The sequence below is a fragment of the Sphaeramia orbicularis genome, chromosome 13 (genome assembly GCF_902148855.1).
Source record: "Sphaeramia orbicularis chromosome 13, fSphaOr1.1, whole genome shotgun sequence".
In the NCBI taxonomy this organism is placed as follows: Eukaryota; Metazoa; Chordata; class Actinopteri; order Kurtiformes; family Apogonidae; genus Sphaeramia; species Sphaeramia orbicularis.
Genome location: NC_043969.1, coordinates 39055006 through 39072499, shown reverse-complemented (window position 1 = coordinate 39072499; position 17494 = coordinate 39055006). Strand labels below are relative to the sequence as shown.

Below are 17494 nucleotides of genomic sequence, written 5' to 3'. Positions count from 1 at the left end.
CAAATGATATGGAATTTCACTACTTAATAATACATTTTCACCTATGGGAGCTGCAAATAAAGCAAATAATTAATTGCATCATTGTATCAGGAGGAAATCTGTTGAACAGTATGAATGTTAAATTGCCGTAGATATGAGTAAAAAATAGAAAATCGCAGATGCCTGTTTTGCGTGCAGACATGGCTGTTTCACACTCTGCCCATGTAATGCAGAGCTTCTGTTCTCACATTTATTTGTGTGGGGGGAGATTTGTGCTGCAGGATGGAGGCAGACGCCACTTCTCTATCGATCCCTTAGACGAGGGCTGTCCACTCTAACATCAGTCTAAAAGCCCTGCAATGCAACCCCATCTGCCGCTGCATTAAAGTGCTCCTGACCCAAAAGGCTTTCATAATTCCAAAAAACTTCTGCGTGGCCACAAATGCATCAAAAATGCACCTGCTCTGGACCTCTGCAGCACTTGTCGCTTCTATTTAAGAGCCAATTAGCACCTGGTCACCCGCAGGCCTCCGGGACAGGACCTCATCCTCACGTAGGCAGCATGTTTCCCAAATTACAGGTAAAAAAGCAGGTCCAAATATTTGCCTCTAAACTAGGTAAGCTCCCTCTTGGTTTCGACTGCTATAAAAAGAAGCTGCTTAGTCTCGCTTCCCTTGAGGGTAAACATCTGATTGGCTGCGGTGATAAACAAAGGTTCGTCCAGCCTTGGTGTTTTGCCCTTGGCTGAGTGGGAGTAAAGTGAGTTTGTGCAGCGGTACTGAGGCTGCAAACTCTTGTTCTGCTGTGATCTGTCATTAGACATGCAGCTGCAGCCAGTCAGCCTGCATGACACCTGGCGGGCTTAGACTGTGTACACTCAAAACACTTCTGGACAGATACCCCTGGGCTGCGTAGCCAATCAATGAAGGGATTCGCTGGCTGTTATCAATCATGACAACAGCCTTAAGCCATGTGACAAAACTTATTAAGCTACTTGCAACAGCTTTGTTTGCTTGTGCCCTGGGGGAATGCGTCAAGCCTAAAGAGTTAACCCTGCCAATGAACTTAGCGAGCCTCCTACAAATTATGCACAATCATTTCTCAGACAGTGTTTAAAATATTATGAACTTGGAATGTACGTGGGATTAAAGCGAATCAAGGACAAAGTTAAGAGTAAGAGTAATCGCTGTTTAGGCAATGAGTGGGTAATATGTGACTTGAGTTAGTTAGGCGAGGGGTATTGTTTTAGTTTGGTTTGTTTGTTTGTTTGGTTGTTAACACTCTAGCCGCAAAACTGTTGGTTGAATTCATATCAAATTGGGTTTATATATTGCCAGTGACCCAGAATAGATCTGATTACATTTTGGGAACAGTAGGTCAAAGTTAAAATGTTTTAGGAATTTTCAACCCCCCCCCCATTTACTTATAATGGGTGACATTTCAATTGTCTGTAGCACCAAAACTATTTGTTGAATTCCTACCAAATTTGGTTTGTAGATTACCAGTGACCTGGAATAGATTTCATTACATTTTTGGGAAAAATAGGTCAAAGTTTCCATTTCTTATGAACTTTTAAAATCTTTTTTCCCCCCATTTACTTATAAAGGGTGAAATTTCACATGTCTGTGGCAGCAAAACTGTTGCTTGAATTCATACCGAAGTGGGTTTACAGATTGCCAGAGACTCAGAATAGATATCACTAGATTTTGGGAATAACAGGTGACCTGGAATAGATCTTATTACATTTTGGTAACAGTAGGTCAAAGTAAAAAATTTTTATGAATTTTTAAATCTTTTTTTTTTCCCCGTTTACTTATAATGGGAGACATTTCAAATGTTTGTAACAGCATAACTATTGGTTGAATTCATACAAATTTGGTTCATATGTTGCCAGTGACTCAGAATAGATATCATGAGGTTTTGGGAAAAATAGGTAAAAGTTTCAATGCTTTATGAATTTTTTAAATTCTTTTTTTCCCCCATTTACTCATCATGGTGAAATTTCAAATGTTTGTAGCAGCATAACTGTTGGTTGAATTCATACCAAATTTGGTTTATAGATTGCCAGTGACCCAGAATTAATGTCGTTAGATTTTGAGAAAAAATTGTTCAAAGTTTTAATTTTTTATTAATTTTTTTTTTACATCTTTTTTTTTTTTCTCCCATTTACCTATATGGGCAAAATTTCAAATGTATATAAAAACATCAGTTTAGTTTCAATTTACTTCAAAGTTGGCACATATATAGAGGCAATATGCTGACATCCGCACACGCATAGACATGATGAATCAGCTGGCATCGATGCCAAATAATCTATAATATGTGCAAGGGGCGGGGTTTTGCGATTCACTACTATCCTTTAAACTTAACCCTTTATAAAGCACTCATAGAAATACTTGGATATTCCAAATTTCAACCTTACTGTGTTATGCAGGACATAAGAAGATACTACTTTTGTTAAATTTAAAAAATCCAAGAAGTATATATAAAAATACAGAAAAACACATGTAATGTGAAAGGAACATGTGTTTTAGAACATTAGACCAACATGCGTGCTGATCCAGACCCCTGTCCACATCCACATGATCCCTTTGAACATCATTCCTTACATAGTACCATTACTTCATGGTACCTAACAAAGCAGGTACACACACTGTTCATGCAGAGGTGGACCTTACAGACCCTGTAGACCACATTGGACCCTGAGATTGTTGCCTCACTGTAACTGATGCTATCACTGCTTGGTAAAGTGTGTGGAAATTACCAAAAAATAGTCACTTGCCCAGTAAAGGGTTAATGACACATTGATGTGGTCTTTGCACAGAGGTAAGAATCAGCTACACTGAAAGTAAATTATTTTGCTTATGCTTATTTTTGTTTGTCCATGAGCTGGATAACACACACAAAAATACAGCACCAATTTTCATTTTGTCAAACATTGCAAGATAGGGAATTTGATTCAATTACAAGAGTGTGGAACCTTGGCGGGTTTATGCAAGTGTTCTACCGAGTCCCCTCTAGGTATGTATTCTTATAATCACTGGACAGAGATAACATGCATGAGGTGAGCCTACAGTTATGAGTATTTAATAAATGATCCAAATAAAGTACAATTCCCCTGCGATGAACTGGCGACTCGTCCAGGGTGTACCCCGCCTTGGCCCATAGGTACCTGGGATAGGCTCCAGTGAGGATAAAGCAGCTTCAGAAGATAAAGAATGAATACAAGTACAATTCCACTTTAAAGACAGTAACATTTTTAGACCTAGCGCTAGTTTTCTCGGTTTGCTCTTAAAATAATCTCTTTCTCATGAGCACTGTTAAAAAAAAAAAAAAAATCTGTTGAAGTGACGTTAAGCGAGACTAACAGGTATAAATATACAGGGTGGGTGAAAAGTAACTAGGCATTAGAAATAGCCTATAGAATTTTTAGTATCACTGAAGTCATCACAAAAACTTTTTTAAACACACAACACTAATGGGAATTTCTTATTGTCTTATTTCTTACCCCTCCATTTACTTGCTATGGGTGAAATTTCAAATGTCTGTAGCAGCAAAACTATTGGTTGAATTTGTACCAAATTGGATTTATAGATTTCCAGTGACCCAAAATAGACGTCATTACATTTTGGGAAAAGTAGGTCAAAGTTAGAAATTTTTAAGAATTTTTTTTACATCTTTTTTCGTCCCATTTACTTATAATGGGTGAAATTTCACATGTCTATAAAAACATCAATTTTGTTTCAATTTACTTCCAACTTGGCACATATATAGAAGCAGTTGATACGCTGACATCAGCACACGCATAGACATGATGACATCAATAGATTAGAAATTGCCTATAGAATTTTTAGTATCACTGAAGTCATGACGAAAACATTTTTTAAACAGACAACACTCAGGGGGATTTCTGATTTCTTATTCATGGATTTAGGAGGTTTTCGCTGATATCTCAGACGACATCCCTCAGAGGGTTGTTCTTTCCATCCCTGGCCATTTGAGGAAACTGGTTAATGCCACCAGAGCTTGCGTCAAAATATGAAGATTTACTTTCATTTTCCTATGTAATATCATTTGTTTCAATAAATTTGAATAAGAATATGGATTTTATTACCAATTTTTAATGCCTAGTTGCTTTCCACCCACCCTGTATAACTCCAACTCAAACCTAAAAGGGCTTATATGTAGTATTAACATTACAATCTTTCAACAGCAAGGGGAAGCCACGTACCAGAACACACTTAAGATGACCCAAAACCACCAACAAATCAGTGCTCTTTATTTCCACACATCTGTATTATGGTACCATCAAGTCGTCTTCAAACTAAACTCACAGGTGTGTATTTTCACAGTCAGTCAAAATAACACTGCGTCTTATAATCTTTCATGTGCTGCATCATCTGATAGTTTACATTATAGCTCTGTTAGCTTAGCTCTGTTTTTAGACTGAAAACAGCCACAGTAAAACCACTAATCACCTCTGTTTTCAGTATAGTTTGTGTTGTCAGTAGATTGAACAAAAGATTGATTACATTCATCATGTCTTCCATTCCAAATGTTAGAGATTTTTATGTGATCAGACAAGTAGAATTGAGGAAAGACGCCTTTTTTTTTTTTTTTGGAAAGTTTCCCCACCCGATCAGCTGTTTTTAGACATGTCACACAAGGAAGCGTTTGACAGCTCTGACAAAGGCTGAAGCTATAGCTGAAACTGTTAGCAGGTAAAAAAATATCTTTCCTCAATTCTACTTGTCTGATCGCAAGAAAATATCTAACTAGTTGAACTAAAGATCTGTTTGGAATCGAACAAACAAAGCCAGAACTGTCACAGTTTAGTCTGAACCGTGGATCAGCAAACGGCAACTTAGCACAGATAATAACATCCCATAATAACTTTATACCTTCACGAGTCTCAGAATCAAACTCACCCTGTAAACAAATGCTGCCATTTCAACATCAAACGCCATTCTTTTCAGTTACAGTAATTTTCAGTGGAAATAACAGCAATGCTTCTATTTTTATTAGTTCTTTTCTTTGACTCTAAAAGTTGCTTCTTAATGGTTCTCATCCCATCAGTTCATTTTTACCTCCGCCAAGGAGGTTATGTTTTTGCCAGGGTGTGTTTGTCTGCCTGTTTGTTTGTTTGTCTGTCCGTTAGTGTGCAACATAACTCAAAAAGTTATGGACAGATTTTGATGAAATTTTCAGGGTTTGTTGGAAATGGGATAAGGAAAGAAATGATTAAATTTTGGTGGTGATCGGGGGTGGGGGGGCCCACGGGGAGGGCCACTGATCAGCCTTGGCGGAGGTCTGCGTTCTCCGAGTGCTTCTAGTCTGTTTCGGTCCAAGGCTCTGTAGTGTTCGTTTTCGTCACCATGGGACACCGACAGAAAGACTCACTACTCCCTCTAGTGGTCACATTAAATTCTCCGGCCCATCACTGTAAATAAATTCACTTCATATCTCTATAATCCAAAATGTTGACATCTTTGGTAGAGCTTCAAAAATCATTATTCTAAACACTCTAATGACAATTTAGTTCATTTTTAATGTTTGAAAGTAGAAATCTACATACAGCCGGTTTAAAGATGACACGCATGCCACTGTGGAGTCAAACACCAGAGCAAAAACCCATTTTCCTTGTTCACACTTTTCAGTTACGGTGATTTTCAGTGGAAATAACAGCAATGCTTCTATTTTATCAGTTCTTTTCTTTGGCTCTAAAAGTTGTTTCTTAATGGTTCTCATCCCATCTGGTCATTTCTGATGCTTCGGTCCAAGGCTCTGTGGTGTTCGTTTTCGTCACCATGGGATACCGACAGAGAGACTCACTACTTCCTCTAGTGATCCCATAAATTCTCCGGCCCATCACTGTAAATTCACTCTATAATCCAAAATGTTGACATCTTTGGTAGCGCTTCAAAAATTGTTATTCTAAACACTCTAATGACAATTTTAGTTCATTTTAATATTTGAAAGTAGAAATTCTACATACAGCCGGTTTAAAGATGACACGCATGTCACTTGTGGAGTCAAACACCAGAGCAAAAAAACTCCATTTTCCTTGTTCACATGGCAACACTGTCAACAGTGTTTCTAAATCTGAAGACGTTTTCCAAAGGTTTTGTTTTCATGCCCATATGCATGTGGACTAAATACACTTAGCCGTTAAACCACAACTGTGCTAATTTGGACATCACCTTTCAGAATGTTTTCAGTTAAAGTTATTTTGCAAAAGTCAGAAATAAGCATCAGCCTGTTCTGAGGGTAAGTCAGGTCAGGAATATAAAAAGTTTTACAGTTTCAGTTCAAAAGTTTCCATTTGTGTCTTATACTACTATCTATATCAAACACATGCCTGTAGAGATTTCACATCGCTTTAGAAATGGGTGGGTTTGTTTTCAGTTTTGTAACAAAGATTGAAGGCGGATTATACAACTACTCCAGTATCTTTTACTATATAACCTAAGTAAATTTTATTTGTACAGCACTTTTCACAGATAACATCACAAAGTGCTGAACAGTTGAGAATAAAATCTTATTCATACACCAAGATAAAACAAAACAATAGCAAGAGAAACAGGACAATAACACCAAGCTCAAAAAAGAAAAAAACAAACGTCAACCCGTGGACCAGGTGCCAGCAAGTTTTACAAACTAAAAAGCCATTTTTGGACTTGAAAAACACAAAAGAAATCTGTCTGGAGCCATGAAAAAATATCTCTGAGTAGGCTGTTCTGCAGTAACCTATTGTGATTAGTTTATTTAACTTTGCTTTTCCATTAAAATTATGGAAGTTTGGTGCATTTACGAGATGACACAATTATAATAATGAAGGAAAACATTCAGGATTTTTACTGTTTTTAACCCCATAAAGACCTAGTGCTACTTATGTGGGAGTTCCACAGATTTTTCTCTTTATTTAACCTTTCTGAAGTGATTTTATCATCATTTATTATAATATTATCCTCTGTATTTTGCAGTTTTTCAATGAAAATCTGGCATTTCCTATATTTAATTCACTGATCATGTGGATGTTTTGTAAACACTCAGATTAAAGTTGAGGCTTATTATATCAAAAACTGAGGAAAACTGAAGGAAAAAGTGACTTTTCCAGCTAAATCTATCATTAACTCAACATAAACAAGTGTGTCCATCCACTGTCATTGATCCAACTCCATGGAGTTTTACTGGTGAATCAATGTTGTAGAAGATGACAGTGTTCCCACGTTCATTACGTAGCCTCTGAACATCCAAATGGGTCATATCTGATGACCATAAAAGATGACAAACTGTATTTTACACCAATTATTGACATGTATTGATAGGATTAGTGGATCAACAGGTATTAAACAGTCTAGATCAGTAGATACTTTTGGTCACCAGTGGATGTTTGGATCTTTATGGGTTTATGTGACATTGTACAAATGGAGAAAAACCTCCACTTTCATGTCAATAGGCTTACTTTGAAACAGACAAACTACAAACAAATGAAAAACAAGTATGTCTTATTGAATTTGGTAAAAAAAAAAAAAAAAAAAAAAAAAAGTATAGCACTGATATACACCTTGGCTGATATCATACAAAAAAAAAGGGTATGTACATTTTTGCAGATGGACAATGTTAGAATAGATTTAGACCTACAACAGTGTTTAAAAATATTGTTTCATTCAGTTCATTTCAACACGTTCCTTATGTTTTTTTGACGAAGCCATGGGAGCCATAGAAAGAGGCTGAAGAGAGTGCAGGATTCTGTTGGGTTTCTGAAAAGTGGCTTGAGGGTCTGGTTTCAACGGCTCTATATGTGAAGTGTCATGAGATAACTTTTGTTACGATTTGGGGCTATATAAATAAAATTTGATTGATTTATTGATTGACATTGGCCCAGGAGCTATGAGTTGCAGACCCCTAATATACAGGGTGTATAAAAAAAACTAAACATTTTGAAAAATTACCCCTAGTTTTGCATTTGATCATTTTTGGAATTTTCTTTTATGGACGTCGGCAGGTAGGGGATTGGTGGATATTTGTCCAAATTTACAGACCCAGGTTTCATGCATGAGTGAGCAGGGGCAAATTGAGCAACCCAAGTAAAAACTGGTTTGGGCAAAGTAGCGGTGGGATTTAAATCCAATCAAAGGTCATAGGAGGGGCCAATGGGCATCCATCTTATTTTCCACAAAATTACCAGGTTACAGCATTAACACTTGGCCACCATGTCAACTTCACTTCTTTACCGATGTCAGCTGTTCCTGTCTTTCAAAGTTCATTCAACTTGTTTAGGCCTGAAAATGTCACTGAGGACAGGCCAAGTTAGGGTTAGGGTTTGGATTAATTGTCCATAAAAGAAAATGGTAACACTTTACTTGAAGGTCTAGTTTATAATGCATTAAGCGCACATTCATAAGACATTATAATGCATTTCTAATGCATTATAAAAGTCATTACAACAGTTTATGATCATGTACAACAACTTATACCAAGGTTAATAAAGTATTATAAGTGTAGCATAATGTATTATAAATTCAGCTTTCATAATGTTTTATACATCCATACCAAAGTGACAACAGTGTTTGAAGGAAGAATCTCCAGTCCTGGGTTACAGAACACATTCTAACTATCATAACTGTAGCCAGTTATAAAGACACAGAGAACTGCTCTGACATGTAGTTTCTGAAACTGAATAATGTCTTATAAATATCAATAATAAGTTACAGGTTGACTGATATTATAACACAAGTATGATGACGTAGATGCCACAAGATGCCACAAGGCAAAAACAAACAGACTGAAGAACAGTTTCTTCCCAAAAGCCATGACCATCCTGAACTCTAATATGCAATAACCACATACCTGTGTGTAATATACACTTTACTGTAAAATAACTGCTTACTGTGCAATAACTTTTCATAATTATCACACCCATGATCATATACCTTGTATTTTCATATTTCATATTTCTTCCACATGTGCAATAACTTCATACTCTCATATCCCAACATATTTGTATATTTATACACGCCACTGCTGCTACTGTTTTTCCTAAAAACTTTTTAATTATTTATTCTTTGTCAACGTGCAATAACTCCTCACTCCTCATATTCATACCCTTACATTCTTTAAATTTCTTAATACCTCTACCTCAGACGCCTTACTGCACATTTGTATATAGAGCATTTTGCACTTTTATCTTATTGTACTTTTTTCAATTGCACTATTTCTACTTTGTCTCTTTTAATATTGCTGCACTGATATGAAGAAGCTCCCCCAATTTCATTGTACACTGTATAATGACAATAAAGAGCATTCTATTCTATTCTATTCTATGAGCAGTATCTGCTGGCTCTAAGTAAAGTGTAAGCCAAAAATTATACATCAAAGTGTTCTGAATAACTCTTTATTTTGCAAAAACAAAACATTAAAAGAACAGAGACAGTAAATAGAAGTGTTACATGTTGTTTTATACATAAATAAAAAATAATATGGCAGCTCTAAATCTTCGTTAATTCAAACACATACTTTTTTTTTTTTTTAATAAATATGAAATCCCTTAAATAGATGGGTATATGGACCAGTGACAAACCTAACAAAAGTTCCCCACCTAAAAAAATAAATTCCTTCACACTGCTTTGGTATGGATGTATAAAACATAATGAAAGCTGAATTTATAATACATTAGGCCTACATTTATAATACTTTATTAACCTTGGCATAAGTTGTTGTATATGATCATAAACTGTTGTAATGACTTTTATAATGCATTATAAATGCATTATAATGTCTTATGCATGTGCACTTAATGCATTATAAACTAGACCTTCAAGTAAAGTGTTACCAAGAAAATTCCAAAAATTATCAAATGTGGAAATGTGTAGTTTTTTTTGATACACCCCGTAGACAAAAAAGTACTTGACGGATGAGTCCAAAATGCAGCATCATCTCGGTCCAGGAGGCGGGGTCTTTTAACAAGCATTCAAGAGTACATTGGATCTTTCCCCTGTAAATATTATAGCTCTTAAAAAGTTTCTCTCAAACAGCTTATATAACAACTTGGAAACCACGGCGACGTTTTACTCATTATTGGAGTTGAATCGTAAAAGTCTGTTTCAATGCCTGGCTACGGTGAGGAAATTGTCAACGTCGCTGTAAAAGAAACTGAACTAACCTCTTTTGTTTGGCCAAGAAAACTTTTCAAGATAGTGAAAAAAGGTAATTTGAAAAACTAAGCCCTTGGACAATAAAGAACACATCATAAAAATGAGTTGAGACAGCTTCCCTATTTCTAAGTGGCTGAACAGGTGCATTTCTGATTTCACGCTGCACTGAGCCTGTTTACAGTGATTGCAGGGGAGTTGCAGGAGACTGGGCATGTTTACAGGGGAACCTGGGAGATGGAGTAGTGTTTACACATATGCTAGGAAGGAGGGGGGGGGCGAAGAAGAGTATATAGAGCTTTACGGAAGGCAAAAAAAAAAACGGAGTGATGCATAAGAAAAATGGGCCACGCATAAATGGGAAAAGGATAGAGATGAGGAAAGCCAGTGCAGTGGAAAGGCCAAGAGACCGGGGTTGAAGGAAAGCACAGGAAATAAGTAAAAGAGAAGTGCCCAGAAAGGAAAGGCTTTAGGGCAGTGGGAGATTAGAGGAGGAACAGCGTGAAGGGATGGAGAGCACATGAAATAAGGAAGGAAGGTGAAGTTGATAAGGTGGAGATGAGAGATTTTTTGTAAAAAAACTAGGAAGGGATAGGAGACTGACAAGAAGATGGAAGGTACGAGGAGAAGCAAGAATGATCCAGATCAAACCGGCGGCAAAGATGAGGGCCTTTAGTGTCAGTGACTGATAAAAGTGTCAGGAGGAAGTGGGGCTTGGAGAGCAAACACCAATTCATGCTGTGCTGTGATAGAGGAGCTGGGTTTGCCACGAGGCCTTTTTCCAACGCTGTCTACTGAGGGAGATGTGCAGGGATCGGAGGTTACGACTGTGCTCTGTTTGGGCCGTATTCAGAAAAAGAAGAAAAGATATACACATAGATAGTATTACCCAGTGTTTTTTTTTTTTTTTTTTTTTTTTAACTCTCCCTGCTCAAGTCTTTCATTTTACTCCAAAACACACATGGAAACTAGTCAGAGGTTTTTGTCTGGATTTCTCTGAAAACCTCTCCCGGTGCCAAGGCAGCTGGCACGGAGTGACTCAAAGAAAGCCAAAGACAGACTCAACTTTTTTCTAGCCCTTCTCTGAGAAATACTTCAGCGAAACTATTTATTTGTTCCCTGCAAAAAGGGGATTTTTGTCGAAATCAGTTTATTGACAAGATTTAATTTGCGCATTCGTCGTACGGAGGTTTAAAGAAAAGCAACGAGATGCACAAGAGGCGGAAAAAATAAAAATAATAATGCAGGTTGGTGGTTGAAACTTAAACGTCTCACTGAATTCTCTAAATATTCCATTGTCAAATAAATAATGTCCATCTGCACTGTGTTTCCTAGCCACAGTGGGCTGCTTTCAATTGGCATATTTTATTCTTTCCCCTCCTTGCTGCTACTGAAGCATAACTTATGAGTGTACCAGAAGGGCTTTGTTTGATTTCTCTGGGAATTGAGCCGAGAACTCCAAAATTGGACCAAATGAAAGCACAAAGCAGATCAATGGCGGCACAGTTTGCGGTGGCAACTGTTTTTTTTTTTTTTTTTGCCTCTATCATTAAAATTCAGCACAACCCAACAATGGTATTTGATAATAATATAAATATCACTGTCACATTCAAATTAGTGGCATTTGCATTACATTTCCCCAATTGTGTTTTTTTTTTTTTTTATATATATAAAAAAAGAAATGCTCTTACCTTCCATCCTGCCTGGTGATTGTGTAACCGAAGGATGGATTGTTGATGAAGCTGATGTTGACTCCAACCAGCGGCGTCCCGTCTGAAGTCACCACTTGACCACGAATGACACAAGCATGGCTGCATGAAAAACAAAAAACAAAAACAAGAACTCAATGTTATGTTCACTGCATAAATATGACTATCTATCTATCTATCTATCTATCTATCTATCTATCTATCTATCTATCTATCTATCTATCTATCTATCTATCTATAGCAGGGGTATCAAATATGCGGCCCGAGGGCCAAATCCAGCCCACCAAAGGGTTCAATCGGGCCCGTGCACTGTAAGCCCAGAATTTGTATTTACTAAAATGCTTTAATTACAATGCACTTAAATGATTTAAGTTTTATGATGTTACTATAAAATGTTCAGTATATTCTACTAATTTGTAGACCTAACTGAAAGCACGAAAAAGTTTAAGTTGAATGGAAATAAATCACCAAGTTCTAGTCATGACCACACCTTTTTATCTTCGCATTGCATTGTGGGTATTGGGCAAGTTGTTGAAAATGTGTTATTTTTCTGTGCAGGGGTTCAGCGGGGTTGTGGTGTTTGTGTTAATTGGGATTTAATGTGTGTATGGCAGTGTTTATTGGCCTTTTTGTGTTTGTTTTTGTATTTTTGTAGAGCTGCACCATGAGTCAGAGCCAGAGGAAGAACAATGGCTTTAATGTTCATCTAAGACTATTATTGAACAATGGAAGTCTTACTGTCTTGTCAAATTAAAAGCACTTCCTGTTCTGGCAAATGACATTGAACCAACTTCCATTCATGCTACAATATATTAAGTTGAATAATTTCATAACTAATTTGGTCAGGAATAGGATTTTGAGTTTGATTATCTTAAAAAAAAGTTGTTTAATCAATGATAAATTAATCTGGCTGCAATTGAGAAAATTAGTCAGTGTAACCTCAAATGCTGAGGTGAATGGTTGGATAGTGGGGTTGATTTTACAACAGATTTAAAGTACAAATAACTTGTCTTTTAGTGTTTTCTACTTAATAGTTTAAGTTCAATACTTTTAGCATTAAAGTTGAAGCTACTTAAACCAATTGATTAGTCGATCATTACTCAAATCATTTAAGTGCAATCACTTGCCTCAAATTTTTTGAGTTAACTCTACTTACAGTGTGGGATGAATTTGTGAAATACGAAAATTACACTGAAAATATTAACAATCAAGGATGTTAAAATAATTTCAGGTCAATTAATTCTAAAGTGGATCAGAACAGTAAAATACCATCATAATAAACTATAAAGAATGAAAACTGTAAATTTGTCTCTTTGGTTTAGTGTAAAAAATGTAAAATTACACAAAAAGGTAAGCATTTACAGACTAGTCTTTTACAGAAAAATTGTGAATATCTGAAATGTCTTAAGAGAAGTATGTGGAATTTTAATAATATTCTCCCTGTTATTTCATGTTTGGTGTATTTGTAGATCCACTGTGATCTCTAAGTTGTGATTCACGTGTATAAATGATAAACTAAGGTGTAATATTGTTGACATTGCACTTATTTTGCTAAAGAATTTTCAGGTTGTTCATATTTGTTCATGTTATGTTCAAGTACAATTTGTAGATGTAAACATTTTAATTACGGAACTTTAAGCGTATTTTTGCGTGTATTGTAGGATATTTAAGATATTTAAGTGTATTTTTGCGTGAATTGTAGGATTTTTGAGCATAATTAAGTGTATTTTTGCATGTATTGTAGGATATTTAAGCATATTTAAGTGTATTTTTGCATGTATTGAAGGATTTTTGAGCATAATTAAGTGTATTTTTGCATGTATTGTAGGATATTTAAGCATATTTAAGTGTATTTTTGCATGTATTGAAGGATTTTTGAGCATAATTAAGTGTATTTTTGCATGTATTGTAGGATATTTAAGCATATTTAAGTGTATTTTTGCGTGTATTGAAGGATTTTTGAGCATAATTAAGTGTATTTTTGCATGTATTGTAGGATATTTAAGCATATTTAAGTGTATTTTTGCGTGTATTGTAGGATTTTTGAGCATAATTAAGTGTATTTTTGCGTGTATTGTAGGCTATTTAAGCATGTTTAAGTGTATTTTTTATTTTATGGAATTTGCTTTTTTCATTCAAAAGTTCTTACCCTATTGTTTATATTACTTTACTGGTCCGGCCCACTTTATATCATATTAGGCTGGATGTGGCCCCTGAACTAACATGACTTTGACACCCCTGATCTATAGTATACCTTGTTTTCCTAATCTTATCACATATTACCTGTATATATCCTTATTTGTTGTATATATTTCTCATTTGTAGTATAGAGTTAGCTTTTGTACATTTCAGTAATTTTAGTAGTACTTTAGTAACATACATATATTTAATATTTTATCCTGTAGCTTTTTGCACATGCCTACATTTTTCAGTTTTTGTGTGATATTTTAATACAGTCTTTTTTTTTTGCACCAAGTGTTTTTGCTGCTAAACAGTTTTTGGCGTTTTCTGTGACAATATTTTCTATTTTATTCTATAAATTGAAACCCATGGCACATAGAAACATGGAAATGTGTGTGAAAATTATTTGGAAATAGTAAAATTCCCATGTGATATTTCCACATAAGATTTTCTCCTTATTTGTTTTTTTTTTTTTTTGTGTTAATATGAGATAATATGGGAGATATGACTAATTACTTGACCTGATCCACGGCATCTTCATAGATATGACACTAGTCGCTTTTCCATTGGACATCTGCACAAAACTTCACTGATATTTACTAAACGTCGAAAAAACAGAAGTGCGTAATGTCGGTTTTTCCATCAAATCACAAATGTGGTGATTTGTTTATTTATTATCGAGAGATGACACGAGAAGTCATTCCATAAACATGGGGACGAATGCAAATATCATGTTGATTTACATATATATTCATTATTATTATTATATATTATCCCTCTATCCCGTACTAAATTACATAATGATTCGGTTTCCTGGTATGTCCACACATACGGCGCCGTGTTTCTTTTAAAACTCTTCTTCACTTGTTGTAACGTCCGTCAACATCCGGTCTTTTTTATTCACATCTACCGGCAGAAAAAGGTCTTTCTATTGCAGTTTCGCGTGATATACCAATTGTGCTACGTCCGAAAAACCACCTCTTGCCAGCGCACAAACTTTTAATTGAAAAACAAGAGTTTTGGCAAAATTGTCGTTTTTCCATTAGGTAAATTTTTATGTGCAAGTTATATTCGCACAATTTGAGTGTCAATGGAAAAGCGACTACTGATGTGCTAAAACATGACTGGTAGTAACAACTGTTAGCCTAAACAAATGAGTAAACCACACTATTGCTCAGTCTCGTGCATGAAAAAGACGTCCCTTTATAGCCTAGTTAATGAAAATATAACATAACTTCATTTTTTCCTTTCCTGTTTCCTTAATAGTTGCTTAACATTTGTTGCAAGTTCAGGAGGCACAAATTTGAGTTTGTTTTATACATTGATGAATCTCTGTTGTGAAACCATGATGCCACAGTGTCATAAATACACACATTAGTGCTATTTCCCTTCTTCAGTGTAATCTGTTAAATGTTACAGAATCACTGTGTCATGATACCATCATTATGGCTTCCTGTGATTCACATCCATAATAACCAGGTACAAGACTGATCCTGCAATAAATGCTGTACCATTGTGTAAAAGATGATTGGTGTTGGTGATTTGATGCCTGTTAAGAGTTCTATTGGACTGTGGGTCTGTTAATGACCCAACAGACCCGACTGTAATATGAATGGCGAGCGTAGTATTTCTCCTCTCGACAAAAGAAGTTCAGTGAGAACAGCTAAGTGTGGAAATACATAAAAATATACAGATGTTATCAAAAGAAAATACTGTAGATAATAAAAGCAAATAAGCATAACACAAACAGAACAAACTACTGCTTTCTAGGTGGCCTCTCGGGTTTCTTCTATGCATAACGGAAGGGTAATAAGATAAGGAAGGTTTACTTTGCTTTTGCTCTAATTAAAAAAAGAGAATTTATCTTTTCCATTACAGAAAGCAAGGGAGGCAAATAATAGGTCTGCAGATTGCAGGTCTTGCTTGGCTGGTTATCAAGACCTTGACAGATTTCCAGACTGACACCAAGTCTCCAGAAGCTGCATAAATTAGATCTGATCATCAGTCCCCACCAATCGATAGCGGGAAGTCGTCCAAATTCACCTCCTAATCTTACTGAACTGATGAGTTGAGACCTTGCTGTATCACGTCCCCTTCGTCGTGTTCTGCCCTCGTCATTAGCAAGGCCCTACTCATGGTCAGCCTACGTTTCTGTAGTCGTTTGCAAAAAGTCGGTCCCATAACAAATGCCTTCCTGCCACTTCTTCATTAGACCATGGCTATTTTTAATACATTTGGGTCTTAAACACTGCCACGTACTGGAAACAATTAACACTAGCGTGTTAGTAGCTGCCCTCAACATGTCCTTACCAGAGGCAAGATCATTCACCCCACACTATCCTAGTCCCCAGGAACCCAGTTTATGTTAATTAGGCCGAGTCTCCTTCAGAAGACCTTGGCTGTCCACTACTGCACTGTAAACAAGCAAGGAGATACTGCTCTAAATCCTTGTAGCCCAAGATCTATCTAAATGCATTTACATGGAATTATAGCTAAAGTTAACCCAGCACTGGCCTGGCTGTCTACGATTAATCATTCATGCTGACAGTTTATTTTAGAGTCTTGTTTGAAGAGGCAATCATCCACATTTTCTTCAGATGGAGCTGTGAAAGTGGAACTATCTCCTTCCTGCCTCTGTGAACCACATGCGGAGATGATTCCTCGCTGTCAAGACAAATGATTTAAATATTGACATCAAATACAGCAGAAAGAAAGAGCAGCAAAGGAAGCGTGAAGCATGCGCCGGAGAAACTTCCCATCTGTATGAGATTTCAGTATTCCAAGAGAATTCGCAAAGTCAAAAGGGACGTCACGATAACTTCAACCTCCAGTTATCATACATCATCCACCGAGGGCAGAGAGGACATGTTGTGAAAAACAGGTAAAGCTCCTGGACTCAGCACAAAATCATCTGCTCTCATCTCTTTACGTAGGTTCATGAAAGATGGGAGTATTAAGGATAAGGCGACTCCTGCCCCGGTCAGGTTTACGGTTCGACACTGTATTATCATATTTTATGTCATGATCCACAAATACATGCAGGAACTCGTAGGAATGGTTCATGAAAAATTAGGAGTTTTATATCTATATGGCCACCTGTACGTGGTGTAAATGGGATATGATGCCATGGACACCATGTGACCGTACGAAATGCACTGTTACACGATAAAATAAAACAACAAAATGACTGAATTCTCTGATTATGAACACTGTGGAAACACTTAATCACACAAGGCAACAGTTATATGCACATATATACACTGACCTGGTCATTTTTTGAAATTTGAGGGTTAAAGGTTAACTCACTTTATTATCCCTGTAAGGAAATTTGGTCTCACCTAGCATTAGCATTAGTAATAAGCATGATGAATGTGGACATGTACATTTAATTGTTGTGATTAATCCTATGTATTTAACAAGTTACAAAAAAACCCAAAAACGAATGAAAATAGCTGTATTTAGTTCATTTCC

The 17494-nt window shown here is 36.2% G+C and overlaps 1 protein-coding gene across 1 annotated transcript in view; it reads right to left on the bottom strand.

Annotated features, from left to right (window-relative positions):
- tenm4 (teneurin transmembrane protein 4) overlaps positions 1-17494 on the bottom strand; it is a 580630-nt gene that overhangs the window by 239059 nt on the left and 324077 nt on the right. The window contains exon 16 of the mRNA XM_030151937.1: positions 11825-11944. Within this exon, the coding sequence (XP_030007797.1) occupies positions 11825-11944 (120 nt within the window). The remainder of the gene's footprint in view (positions 1-11824; positions 11945-17494) is intronic.